Here is a 12,487-nt window from a genome sequence, read left to right on the forward strand (position 1 = left end):
TACAAGCTTCATGGCGTCATAGGACAAAACAGTGTTGCTAGAACCAATAGTTCTAGCAACACTAGGACACGAGAAGCTACGAATCACTGAGGCGCAGAAAATGCATGCGCAAATCTCCTTGACGTCGCCAGATGGCGCCACGTACCCGATAGCTACGCGCGCTCCTGCTGCGCCGGGACCAATCAGCGCTTGCTCTCAGCGGTATGGGGGCTCCCGGTATTCTGCTAACGGTAACAAGGTACACGGTATGCTAAAGGCGTCTATTTGAGAGAACTTCATTGACGACTTCGAGAACGGGATCCATTGTAACGCTGGCAAAACGCCGGAGCAAATGTAAACGAAGTGACGGCCGCAATAGCCGACAGATGCCTTCAACGTGCGGCCGGCGGTAGCTTTCTTTTCGGCTGCTGCTGGGCCGCACTGCTGGCCGCCAGAAATCACGGAGTCTGCGTTACGTCATGTGAATGTCATGGTTCACGTCACTTAGTTCTGTGTCGTCATAGCAGAATCCCAAGTTTGAATCAGAGCGGCGGGAAAAACTGTTTCAACTTCGAATCCAAATTTCTTAGAAATAAATGCATCTTTCGCTGCCGGCCAAGTGGCAACAAAGCCATGAAATGCCGAACTATCGGATTTTGCTGTAAAAAAAAATATTAATAGAGCTCTCCTCAGTGTCCCTTTAAATTCTAGAGTGCAATTAGGTAATTTCTTACACAACTTTAATGAACTTTCTCATTGCATTTTGTTGCTTTGAATTACATGAACTGATAGGCAGAGAATTCCCATACCCAATGACATTTAGTTTTTTGTTTAGGCCAAGCATAAACAGGAATTTACAATTATCTTAACGAGTTGCAGTGTCAAATACTGCGACCTTTTACTCTCGACATAGTATATCAGGATGACATGCCTTTCGAGAAAAACGAAGAATGTCATCGGGTATGGGAACTCTCTGGCTATCAAATCACGTAATGTAAATTTATAGTATAAATTATAATTTATTATAATTTATAATACAAAAATTTATAATTTCACAAAGTTTATCAATGTGTTACATTCACACCTTCAATGTTGATATTTCAAGTGCTGTAAAATTACTAATAAGGGTAAAATGGAAAAATGGTTTTGATTATTGCACTCTTTACTCGCCAGACTATGTAGCCATGGATTAAAAACGATTTTTATTGAGCAGTTTTTTTGCACCGAGGTACTAATGAATGACTAATTAGGGAACTGAATAATTTATGAGAAAGGTAACCTCATCTTTGAAATCAGCATAAAAACTGAGCAAGGTATTAGTTTCATTAGGATTGGACCAAAAAACAAGGAAAACAGGTCTAAGACCAGTGTCCCCCTTAAGTCTGGCATTGTGTTTTCCCAAAACACTTTCTCCCAACAGCAGGAAACAACTGTGATGACACCACTGCGTGCAATACAGTTATCAGTCTCGCAAAACCACAACTATTTTGGATGTACTTATGGGTACTGACACCAAAAACAAAGCATAAAGGGAGACACAAGGACAAAACAGAATAAACAATAGCCATCTCGTCTTCCGACCAAGTGGTCTACCAAACTACTTGAGCTTCAGTGGTGGTCGTGCAATAACCAGCAGCCCAATAGCGAGTCAAAAACAGACTGGCAGCAGACTGTTTGCATTATTTTTTCACTGCTGCCTAGGCAGTCATATTCCCACTGAGCACTGTTGACAAGTAGAAGGATGGTGAATGGTTTAAGGAGCCTAATGTAGAGGAGGGTTCCGCATAATCTCAACCACCCGAGGCTTTTTAACATTTACTGACATCCCACAGCCCATGGGCGACTTGTGCGTTTCGCCTCGAGACACCTGAACCATCCTCTGAGGTAGAGTGAGATAAAAGAAGTGCTGGCGTGTTCTTGAAGCGGAAGCTTCACTACGGGACCTGGGACTTCAATCGTAGACCGTGCAAATTTGACCTTCAGCTGAGTTAGAGGCCAAACCATGAACAAGAGACAAAGGAATTGAATCAATATCCAAGACTGGGAGTCGCACCCGCGGCTGTGCGAACAGATATCCTTTAAGGGGGGACACTGGTCTTGAAAAGAAAATTTTTATTAATGAAGTCACAGTTATGAAATTTTCAGGGCACATGTATTTCTGTGCGCTGATTCTAGATATGTCATTTCATTTCATGTAAAACAATTCCTTGAGCACTTATGCACATTTTATGCAAGTATTTTGCAGAGAGTTTTGAAGAAAATTTGCTGCAGGAAACTTGCTGAAATGTATGCCATTGGGTTCTCTTGACACCAAGGAATGCAATAAAGGTAAAATTATCATCCTGACTATCACAGAACCTGAGTAATAGGGTACTGAAGCTGCCACTTCTCAAACAGGAATACACACTTTCCTTCTCATTTCCGAAGCGACAACTTCAAAACACTATAACTCAAGTTCTACGATAGGCAGGAAGACAATTGCACCCTTACTGCATTCCTTGGTGTCAAGAGAACCCAATGGCATACATTTCAGCGAGTTTCCCGCAGCAAATTTTCTTCAAAACTCTCCGCAAAATACTAGCATAAAAAGTTACATAAGTGCTCAAGAAATTGTTTTACATGAAATTAAATGACATATTTAGAATCAGCACACAAAAATACATATTCCCTGAAGATTTCGTAACTGTGACTTAATTAATAAATATTTTTTTTTCAAGACCAGTGTCCCCCCTTAAGGGCCGCTCAGCGAGAGACCTAGGCTATCGCCGCAGCCAACACGCTTCGTGTTAAACTGGACCACACTCTTGCGCTGTGCATTGGAGAGCGTCGTCTTCATCAACTTCCATCTGCTCCATCCCACGGCACTGCCTGCTCACCGCCGTCTTCTACATAGGACAAATCCGTGCTTTCGCTCCGACTCGCAGGTAGTAAACGTTCTCCGACGTCTTTTTTGGCACACAGAGGGAGGCACTCACCGGATGTCAAACTTGGGTGTCACCACGGGCATCTTGCCAGTCATGTGGTGTGTCATGGTCGGTGTGTGCATGCTCGCCTTGCGCATCATCTTCCGCGGCTTTGAACTGGCTGGCTCATCCGCGGCTTTCTTCTTGCCCCTCGCCACTGAGCCACGCTGGCTTGGCGCCTGCAGAACAGGCCATGCATGCCAAATGGTGAATCGTTATACCAGCTGAGCTGGATCACTGATAAACAGCACACATACAACGGACAAAGAACACCAATTAAGGGGGCCCAGAAACACAATCTTAGTTAACTGTTTTGCCTGTTGATTGCATAAAGTGAGTTATAATGGTGCTATTAGCGTCGGTAATACCGCGTATATTCCGTTTTTTAATATTTTAATGTCCTCCCAAAAACAACTTCATGGCTCTGATGGTGTCGCCACACAGTGGCAGGTTTTTAGCAGCGGATATGACATCACCTGGCGCGAGCTTGATGACCGGACAAACAGTAAATATACTGCAAATTGTGTGAATAAATAGAGACACATTTTGTCACCTGTCTGCGTTTTATATTAGATCAACAAAAACAACTTGTTTGTCTTAGATAAAAGCCCTGCAAAGCAAGTAAAATAAAAATACACCACCAGGGGCGCTCTGGCATGGAAACAACGCTGCCAGTCTCAGCAAGAACGAGTTACAGAGAGCAGGCAACCATGGGGTACAAACTTCCGCGACGTGCTCTGGCTGGCTGTTTTGATTGGTAGCGCCAGGTGCCGTCATTGGGAGAGCGAAATAGGAGTGGGAAGCCCCGCCAAAATCGAGTTGAGGGCAGCGTTTTGTTTGCTTGTATTTTCAAATTTCTTCACTGAATAACTCCCATTCCTGTGCATCGATTCCTGTAATTCTTTTTAAGTCAGCACCTGTGTGACATAAAGAACCCACCTGAAGTATAGCCGGTATTCCCCCAGGCAGTGTTTCACAGCCTCTTTAAGGGGGGACACCAGTCTTTGAGACCAAAAAATCGATTTTCAAAAAATGGCATTTGTGGAATCTACAGCTATTATTTTCAAACTGTACCAGTTTTTTCCTGCAAGAAATCAACATTTTGACCATAATATTAAATTCAGATTGTGAGGGCTGAATTCATGCAGCAGCAGACAATCTAATGGCATGAAAATTTTGGACATCTGGCTGTCTTAGTGTGCCGATATCTCAACATATAGGACAGATAGAGAGGTCATATTGCTTGCAAAGGGAAGCTGAAGGCACAATGTGTGCAATAATCGAAGCAGATTTGTTCAATCACACTTAATTTATAATTTTGCAAAGTTTATCGATGCATTACATTCACACCTTGAACACTGATATTCCAAGCACTGTAATATTACTTATGAGGGTAAAATGGAAAAATGGCTTTGATTATTGCACTCTCTACTCATCACACTATGTAGCCATGGATTAAAAATGGTTTTTTATTGAGCAGTTCTTTTTGCACCGAGGTACTAACGAATGACTAACTAAAATTATCTTGGGAACCGACTAATTTATGAGAAAGGTAATTTCATTGTTGAAATCAGTATAAAAAACTGAGCAATGCGGTACAGTTTCATTAGTATTGGACTAAAAATAAGGAAAATAGCTCTATGACCAGTGTCCACCCTTAAATGACACAGGGCTGTACTCACAACTAGGATTTAATAGAAAAGAAACTGGATGAGTACAATTAGTCACACATGTCACAAAGGGGAAAAACAACAAAAAAACTAGGAGATACAGGGTCTGATACGTGTAGCTGTCAAGAAAAGTGCAGTCCTTCACGTGTACCGACAAAGATGGCTTGCCAACACACACTGTCGAATTTCTCAATGAAACGTGCTCATCAGTGTTTACGGATCTGCTGAGATAGGCGAGAGAACAGGACGATAGTGCCACGTATCATTGTAGTGTTCGTTCGTTTGCGCTCAAGGCCGCAGAAAAGGGGCATTATCACCTTTGATTGTGACGCGAGAAGCGACCTGACTAATCTCAATTGATAACAGCCATGAAGAGCTGCATCTAGGTTTTTCCAGATTACTGTGGTTAATTTTGACCTATTATCTCGAAGCTTCCTTGTCGGCTTTAAATTTGAACGGGTACGTGCTCGCGCGAGGAAGATGGGACAGAACAAAGGAACACACATGACAAATATACAGAGCGCAACTTCCAACTAGTTTATTTTCTTAGAAGGCAGATACATTTATACCGGTGCTGGGCAATCGCAAGATTAACAGGCAAATATATACGCACTTCATGTCAGCATCCCTCTGCCAAGTGTGCCACCATATAGCAAAACGTGTAAAATTGATAACCTTCAATATAATATAGTTATAGTTTATAGTTATAGTACAATGCAGCTTATGGTTGTTTCCTACCTTTTGACACTGCTATTGCTACGATAAGCAGATTTTACGCATTGACCGCTTTATTGTTTTTACTTACTTTGACACTGCTTTTGATAAGAGATTTTTTTTTTTGCTATGTTCACCGTTCACCTCATGCTTCATCTTTCCTTTTGTCTGTGTTATGGTCTTTTTTTATTACCGTATTTACTCGCATAATGCTCGCACTCGCGTAATGCTCGCACCCCCCACATTGGCTATCAAAAATTGGGAAAAATTTTTTCCGGGCATAATCATCGCACCCCATAATCATCGCGCGGCCTCGCCCGCTTATCTCGCCTGCATTTGTTGCTGCTACCCCCGTCTTATCTTTTCTCTTTATCTTTCCTCTGATCTCTTAACTCTCCTCTATCTCCACTTGGCAGCGGTGGTGGCTCGGCTCGAGCCAGTAGGCAGGCCCGTGCAATTTCCTTTTCATCCTTCTCTCCTCGGGACTCCGACTGCACAGGCTCGACGAAAAAGAGAGCAAGTGCACTTGGCGGCCTCGGCAACGCTCTCTTCCGCGCAAAAAAGCGGGTGCTTAGATTCGCATGCAGTTTTTTTTTCAGAAATTTTTTTCCGAAAATAGGTGGGGTGCTTAGATTCGGGGGGCGCTTAGAATCGCGAAAATACGAAAATACCATGGTTGGGTGCGCTTGCTACTAGGCGGCGGTACTGTGCTATCATCCGCTGCCACCGCCGCTACCGCACAATCCCGATCTCGCACCCATTCATCTTTTCATTTAACACTCCGAAACATTTGCTTGAAAATTTTCCCCGCATAACTATCGCACCCCCAAACTTCGCGTTGATTTTCAGGGAAAAAAAGTGCGAGGATTACGCGAGTAAATATGGTATTATATTGAGGGTTATCAATTTTACATGTTTTGCTATATAGTGGCACACTTGGCAAAGGGATGCTGACATGAAAAGTGCGTATATTTGCCTGTTAATCTTGTGACTGCCCAGCACGGGTATAAATAAACCAAAGAAAAAAATAAAAATAATAAAATAAAATAAGAAAAGAAATAAGAAAGAAAATAAAATAAAGAAAATAAACCAGTTGGAAGTTGCGCGCTGTATATGTCGTGTGTGTTCCTTTGTTCTGTCCCGTCTTCTTCGCGCAAGCACGTACCCGTTCAAAGATGAACCAACTCGCCCAAACGAAAGTTTTACTTGGCTTTAAATTGAGCGATGCCGCGAGCGGTGGGCATTCGTAGTTCGACGACTGACGAGCACGTTTGTTGCTTACGCCGCTGCCGCCAAGTGATTCAGTTCTTTTGCGGGCGCAACTCAGCCCAAATAAAGAATTTCGTTTGCAAGTCTTTGTTGCTGTCTTCCTGACCGCTGGACGGCCGTCACTACAACGTGCCAATAGTGAAAAAAATTCGGAAGGAAACTTTTCTTCACTAAGATTTCACTTGCTGCAGGCAGATCCTCATGCTAGGGCTGCCACGGCAAATGACCATATCATGCTGTCGCACACAACCAAAGGACTGCACCAAAGAACAGTTTTGCAGCAACTCGAAAACTATAATGCACACACAGGCGACATGGTGCTGGCTCTTTTACCGAAATTCACCGATGACAAAACACCTATGCAGAAGCTGAAGGTACCAAATATCCGAAAAGCTATAGAAGGCCTTCATCTGCTTGCCAAGCCATGCATGTACACGAACTGTATTGCTCTGCTACACATCCCTGATCTCCAGAGAGAAGGCACCCATTCGCAGAGTGGTTCGCTCTCAAGCAGTCTCAGTCAGTTCATCCACAGCTCACTAACTTACGTCCAATTTCAGTCAGAAGTGATTTGTCAGCCAAACATGGTGGTGGTTTTCGAAATGCCTGTTCCAGTCATTGGCGTGCAAATAATAAAAATAAAACATGAAATTACCTATGCAAAGTGAAACCTCCCAATGCAAGGAACTGTGGGCATTAGACAGAGGGTCGGCTTACTTTAACATCGCACACAGAGAAAGCTGGGCTCAAGGGTTAAAATCTCTCCGCAAAACAGAATAGCACCACTAGACCAAGTATTTGGACAGAGTAACAATTACAGCCTCTTTGCAGCCAAGTATGCAGATACAATGGTACACTCTCATTTGCTTGAAACTGCTGAGGTTACGTTGAAAAGCGACTAAAACCAAACAAAGAATAACTTTGCTTACCTTAATCACTACCGAAAAAGAAATGGCACTAACCTCAAAGAAGTGGCAGCAAAGTTTAGCCCCAATAACTATAAAAAGAGTTCTCGCAATGGCACTCCCTTTATTGTTTTTTTTCTTTTAACCTTTATTTTTTTTTTCTTTTAAGGCAAGCTCCAAACGAATTCGCTTCCCTGGACACCAAGCAATCAAAACACCAGAGAACAGGACAACCCTGTCACAACAAACACGGACTAAACGGAAAATATGCCTGTGCACAGTATTTATGATTCCCCACCAACAAGCCATATACACTCAAGCCCACTTATAACAATATTCAAGTGCCATGGAAATACCATTGTTATAGCCAATAATTGCTATAACAGGGTTGTGCCAAAAAAAAGAAAAGGTGACAAACTTCACAGCATTTATTGACAGTAAATATCCGGAGTGGTTTGATTGTTCTAATGCCTGTAAAAGCTCGTTAATTCGAACTTCAGGGAACCGGAACAATGTTCACCGTTCACCGATGACCAAAGCACCGCCATCACTGCGCCACCAGGAGTTTCGCGCACCTCCGCGTCACAGGAATCAAGCCGGCTTTCCGGAAGTGATTCTTACGGGAAATTCAAGAAGCATGCAGAACTAAGGGTGCGGTGACAGCTGAGAAGAGAAAAACCCGCTGGCTGCACGCACGCGCATGGCGCGCGTAGCCAATGCAGCAGCTCTCGTGACGCGATGACGCCTGCCTCTTTTGCTTTCGTGGCGTTGCTGCGCCAGCTTAGTCCATTGGTCGGCCCCACATGTGCGCGCTTTTGTGTTGTAAGCATGGTTTTGCTGGTGTGGTTGTAGCATTCCCTTATTTTTTTTTCTATAACGGTTGACGCTCAATTACCAGATTTAATTGTTATAACCAATAATGTGCCTTGACAGCAATACTATAAGCAGTTTATTTTACCATAGAACACATAGCAAAGCTGATAGTGCCACTACCGACCATTGTTATATCCGATATATTGTTATAACCAGTATTGTTATAAGTGGGCTTGACTGTAATATAAAGCAATACAACTTCCCCCCCTCCTAGGAGCGCCGAAGCAGCGAGAAAAAAAAAATGGGGATAGAAAAAGACTACCGAGGCGCCAATCAGTGCACGAAATGGCACGCAGCTGAGCTCGGCTGACTGAGCCGTCCAATCATTGTCACACCTGTTATCGCATGCATGTCGGAGGTGCACGAGCAGCTCCGCAGCACTCAGTTCAGGTTTAAGTAGGACTATATGGCCAATCACCTGCCATGCCAGTCATACCTGAACCTTTCAGGAGCACACTTGCGTTCATCGATGAAAGACCAGCAGCGTCCGAATTAGCAAGCGCTATACGCTGTAGATTTACCTGGGCATTGGCCGAGATTGCACCAGTAGTCTGAATCGTGGATTTTTAAGCTAACAAGGTTTTAATTAACGAGCTCTTACTGTAGTCCAATTTCATGACATCTAGCTTTTGCTTCAAAGAAGTTTTTCATAGGTGCCATGAATTTCGTTGTAGCAAGATTCAGCGATACAAACTAAACCACATCCGCTGGTAACTAATACTATGTATATTGCAAAGCCACTAACCCTGGACATATTTCATGAAACGTTCACAAACAAGTGCACATGCGTAACATCAGTTTAATTTTAGGAATTCATCAAAAATTTAAGTAAATGCCGCTGCCAGCAAACGCCATTGCAAGTCAACAGCAGCAAAGCCACTGCACTCACCCGTTTCGCCTTTGCACTGGCAGCCAGTTTCTTCAGCCTGTGAAAAAAAAGAAAAATCAGGATGTGCACGAGTTAAGACTACCCGCACTAACGCTATACACTTAGTCTGACATGCAGACCAGCAACCCCCCATCCCAGCAACGAGCAACTTAAAATTTTTAACAAGCAAGTTTGTTTATTTATTTATTTATACACACTGCGGTCTTTGTCCAAGACCTTAGCAGGGTGGGTACATGTACATAATTTCACATACACAAAGGCAAAGCAATATCAGTGCATTATTTCAGGTGCTCTTCAAAAGATTTTAACCATTTCTGCGTGACTGCATCGTTAGTGAGGTTATTCCAATCAATTATAGTTAGTTCGTGGGAAGTAAGAGTACTGAAAAAAATTAATTCTTGAGTTTAGGGGCAATATACTTCTGTCATGTCGTTGTCCTGTTTTATGTGGCTCTATTACTGTGGCTCTATTGACACCTAGATGGATAATGCCACATACTGCATGTTCCATTGTTTCAATGAATTAACCACACACTGCATGTGTGTCATATCTTTGGCTAAATTTCATTTTGTAGCTTCGCACCCTGCTCTTGCTTTTCAGATAGCAGGGCATTATCTTTTTAGTTATCAGAGATTGATACCATCTCGATTTGCCTTTTGCATTATCTTTGCAGGTCTAGAGTGCTTTTTTTCCATTAAATTAATCCAGTTCTTACCGTCCACGTTTCTGACCTGTCTTTTAAAGCTCTTTACTTCTCAGCCCTGGCTTCCAACATACTGGTTTGTATAACATGTCGGATAGATAATTACTAGCCTCCCCTTTCTACTGGGTTGGTGAAGAGTGTCACCTAGCCATTAATTCCCAGCGTGCTCAATACCTCCGGATTAACTGCCAATTTTCTTCCCATTACTGAACTACTCTCTTCACCTCCTCCACCAATTCTCTAGGCTTCTCTTAAGACTTCTCTACTTTTTGAAAACTGAGCATGTCCGGGCTATTCTCTAATCCTAGTGCTTCGCGGATTAATGGGGAAGCATCATGCAATGAGGGTTGGAGGGTCTTGTACCGGATTTGAATATGTTCTATCATTCCCCTGTCTTGCATGCAGCAACAGCAAACGTCATCCGTGGTGTCAAATTTTTGCCTGCAACACTTAGTCCTCCAGCACTCAGCCCTAGCTTCGAAAAGTAAACCACTGCCTTTGGAATTGTCAAAGGAGTTTTACCCTTTTAATCCCAGATTTAGCCGTCCTACGGAACTCCAACGTCGGCTTATCCAGCACTTTCTTTGCCAGCAAGTATTTTCTGAGTATCGTACTTTCTGTTTCACGGTTGTCTTACGAGCAGTTTCTTCCCTTTCACATTTGTATTTATCATAAATGGATGGATAGATGGATGGATAGGAGCGCCCCCTTTGAAACGGGGTGGTGGCAATTGCCACCATGCTCAGCTTTTCTTTCTTTATTTTTTTTTGTTTACTGTGTTGGCTATTCTCATTAAGAATCGCCATCATCTTTACCTACGGTTTCCTACAATTCTAACCTTATGCCACATCTCTGCTTTCCAGCCACCAATCCTCCAATTGCTTTTTGCTAACTTCCACTGCAGATTTATTTACATGACCATTGTTATCTTTAAACCCTATCAGCAATGGTTAAACAGCGCCACCTAGGGGCAAATGGGAGAAATTCCACGAGAATGGATACAAACACAAATGTGCTCATCCCCATCGGTTCCGTAGTGCAAAGGTTTGGTTTGGTTTACTGGGGTTTAACGTGCCGAAGCAACTCAGGCTATGAGGGACGCTGTATTGGAGGGCTCCGTAAATTTCGACCGCCTGGGGTTCTTTAACATGCACTGACATCGCACAGTACACGGGCCTCTAGAATTTTGCCTTCATTGAAATTCAGCCGCCGCGGTCATGATCGAACCCGCGTCTTTCGGGTCAGCAGCCAAGCGCCGTAACCACTGAGCCACCACGGCGGGTCGTAGTGCGAAGGAAGAGTACTATGCTTTTGAATCCATAATATAGCAGTTTGAATCCCCTTGCAGAAAATTATTTTTCCCGCCTATTTTTTTTTTTCCATTACATCCAGAATTAGCAGCACAACAAAAATTCCTCACTTCCGAGTGCATTACATTTAGGCTAGATTCTGAGATCCCATCACGACCCTCCCATTCCAATGCAGAGTAGGAGGCCCGATAACAATCTCTTTGGCTGACCTCTTTGCCTTCGTTTCATTAAATTTATCTCTATCTTAGGATGCTTCTGAGCCACAACCATTGTTTAAAATGCTGCAACAGCTAGGAGGCAAGTTGGGCAGCAAGACTGGAAGCTGGGGCCCTACACCCTTGCGAGAATGTGACAGACCCAAGCCACTGATTGCGACGATGCCCTGAACATGTCTTGGCTCGTCCACAAGAATACAGCTTTCTCCTGCGCAATATGACGACGCCTCCGTAGGGCGGCGCTACAGGCACCAGTGTACAGGGCCCTCAGTGCACGAATCCGCGTATTAACGCGAAAGCCTTTAATTAATGCCTCATCATTGTCGACAGAAGGCTGTCAGCAGAGGTGTCACGCTTTTTCTAGTCGGAACAGAAAATAAACCTTTGCGCACAATGGGATTCGAACCACCATCCTTCCGTATCACAGCCGAGCGTGCTAATGGCTACGCTACTTCCTGCCAATGGATATATAGCTCTCCTTGTCTAGGACGCTGGAGAGTGTTTGCAGAAAGGCGTCGAATCAGACGGACGCCTCCCAGACGTCCTCCAGTGTCTCCAGCATTTAGGATTCTCAAACAATTGTGTACTTAACATCTTAACCACACATCAGTGACACAAGCAGCAACACCACTGTGCGATGTCAGTGCACGTAAAAGAACCCCAGGTGGTCGAAATTTCAGGAGCCCTCCACTACGACGTCTCTCATAGCCTGAGTCGCTTTGGGACGTTAAACCCCAATAAACCTAACCAAACCAACCACGCTTAAGGCTTTCCCCTCACCGCACTTTACGTCAACTAAGTGCCTCCCTGAATTTTTCGATGGGGCAGGCAGACGTGGAAGCCTGATAGCTTCTTTGAGTTTGATGTGTGTACAACAGTCTGCACGTAGAGGAAACACATTTCGTCCATGCGACCATGCCTTCCGCAGCATGCTTTGAACAACTTTGTTACTTTCTAGATTTTCCCTTTCAGTGGTGCTTCGGTGGCTTGGGTGCTC

At 43.7% G+C, this 12,487-nt stretch overlaps 2 protein-coding genes across 2 annotated transcripts in view; one reads left to right on the top strand and one right to left on the bottom strand.

Moving 5' to 3' along the window:
• The window catches only part of LOC149360691 (sulfotransferase 1C2-like), a 126,867-nt gene that overhangs the window by 68,447 nt on the left and 45,933 nt on the right, over positions 1-12,487 (top strand). The gene's annotated exons all lie outside the window — the stretch shown is intronic.
• LOC149360692 (uncharacterized) overlaps positions 1-12,487 on the bottom strand; it is a 28,681-nt gene that overhangs the window by 6,159 nt on the left and 10,035 nt on the right. The window contains exons 6-7 of the mRNA XM_089572458.1: positions 9,263-9,299; positions 2,955-3,121 (exon numbers count right to left, since the gene is read on the bottom strand). Of these exons, the coding sequence (XP_089428584.1) occupies positions 2,955-3,121; positions 9,263-9,299 (204 nt within the window). The remainder of the gene's footprint in view (positions 1-2,954; positions 3,122-9,262; positions 9,300-12,487) is intronic.

Source organism: Amblyomma mixtum, chromosome 2 (assembly GCF_055824585.1).
Source record: "Amblyomma mixtum isolate Tamu chromosome 2, ASM5582458v1, whole genome shotgun sequence".
Lineage (NCBI taxonomy): Eukaryota > Metazoa > Arthropoda > Arachnida > Ixodida > Ixodidae > Amblyomma > Amblyomma mixtum.